This window comes from Nicotiana attenuata, unplaced genomic scaffold (assembly GCF_001879085.1).
Source record: "Nicotiana attenuata strain UT unplaced genomic scaffold, NIATTr2, whole genome shotgun sequence".
In the NCBI taxonomy this organism is placed as follows: domain Eukaryota; kingdom Viridiplantae; phylum Streptophyta; class Magnoliopsida; order Solanales; family Solanaceae; genus Nicotiana; species Nicotiana attenuata.
Genome location: NW_017670877.1, coordinates 415606 through 416714, shown reverse-complemented (window position 1 = coordinate 416714; position 1109 = coordinate 415606). Strand labels below are relative to the sequence as shown.

Below are 1109 nucleotides of genomic sequence, written 5' to 3'. Positions count from 1 at the left end.
GCTATTGGACTCCAACTATTGAGCCTGGAACTCATATGTGAATATTTAATTTACAAACTAACATGTAAAATAATAAAACTAACACATAGAATAAATTGGTGCTACTGGACTCCAAATATCGAGCCCGGAACCCATATGTGAATATTTAGTTTACAAACAAACATTTAAAATTATAAAACTAACATGTAATTAATGTTGTTTAATTTATAATGGACGACATGGATGCGTCGCCTATTCATCCCGGACCCTACAACGATGCGCTATTCTCGTTACAGGGCGATCATAGGTCCGCCCACATATGGAAGGGTGAGTTACTGACCGATACTCTCCGCGCCAGGAGAGTGGACGACATGTGGGACTTTCTGCATGACAGAGTTCTTCATGACCGTGTAGTCGCGCGCCTGCGGGGCACGGGTTTCTACAGGATGATTGAGATCAGGCGGCTGCAGCTCGATTGGTCTTTGATCACGGCCCTTATAGAGCGGTGGCAACCGGAGACGCACACATTCCACCTGCCCATTGGCGAGGCCACCATCAAACTGCAGGACGTGGAGGTGTTATATGGGTTGCCCGTAGATGGACTGCTTGTTTCTTTGCCGGCGGGCATGAGAGACATGACACGTGTGCAGTTCTTGGACTTGCTGCAGCGGCTCACCGGTGTCCGGCCTGAGGATGAGACTGTACTGCATGGGACCGATCATTTTTCGTCGATGACTATTTGACTGTGGTTGGAGGCATTGCATCCTCAGATCGATGGCACTACACCGGATGATCACATTGACTGGTATACGAGGTTGCTGCTACTCCTGTTGTTTGGAGAGGTCTTGTTCCCGAACACTTCGGGGAACCTAGTCAGCTTGAGATTTCTTCATCATCTTGAGCGGCTAGATGATTTACCCCAATACAGCTGGGGCTTTGCTATTCTCGCCTACTTATACAGATGCATGTGCCGGGTGAGCATGGGCACCCAGCGTGAGGTTGCTGGATTCTTGCCGCTACTACAGGTGACAACATATTAGAATACTCTATTCATTTTAACATACCTAGTAAAAATATATCTTAACTTTTACGTCAACTTTTTATGTTAGGTTTGGGCCTGGGAGCGGTTC

The 1109-nt window shown here is 47.0% G+C and overlaps 1 protein-coding gene across 1 annotated transcript; it reads left to right on the top strand.

Annotated features, from left to right (window-relative positions):
- Window positions 1–218: 218 nt before the first annotated feature.
- LOC109244133 (serine/threonine-protein phosphatase 7 long form homolog) lies at window positions 219–722 on the top strand. The gene has a single exon (XM_019411170.1). It carries the CDS (start codon window positions 219–221, stop codon window positions 720–722), a length of 504 nt encoding a protein of 167 aa, XP_019266715.1.
- The last annotated feature ends 387 nt before the right edge of the window (window positions 723–1109 follow it).

Coding starts and splice junctions, on each gene's coding strand:
- LOC109244133 (XM_019411170.1), top strand. CDS start 219: ATGGATGCGTCGCCTATTCATCCCGGACCCTACAACGATGCGCTATTC.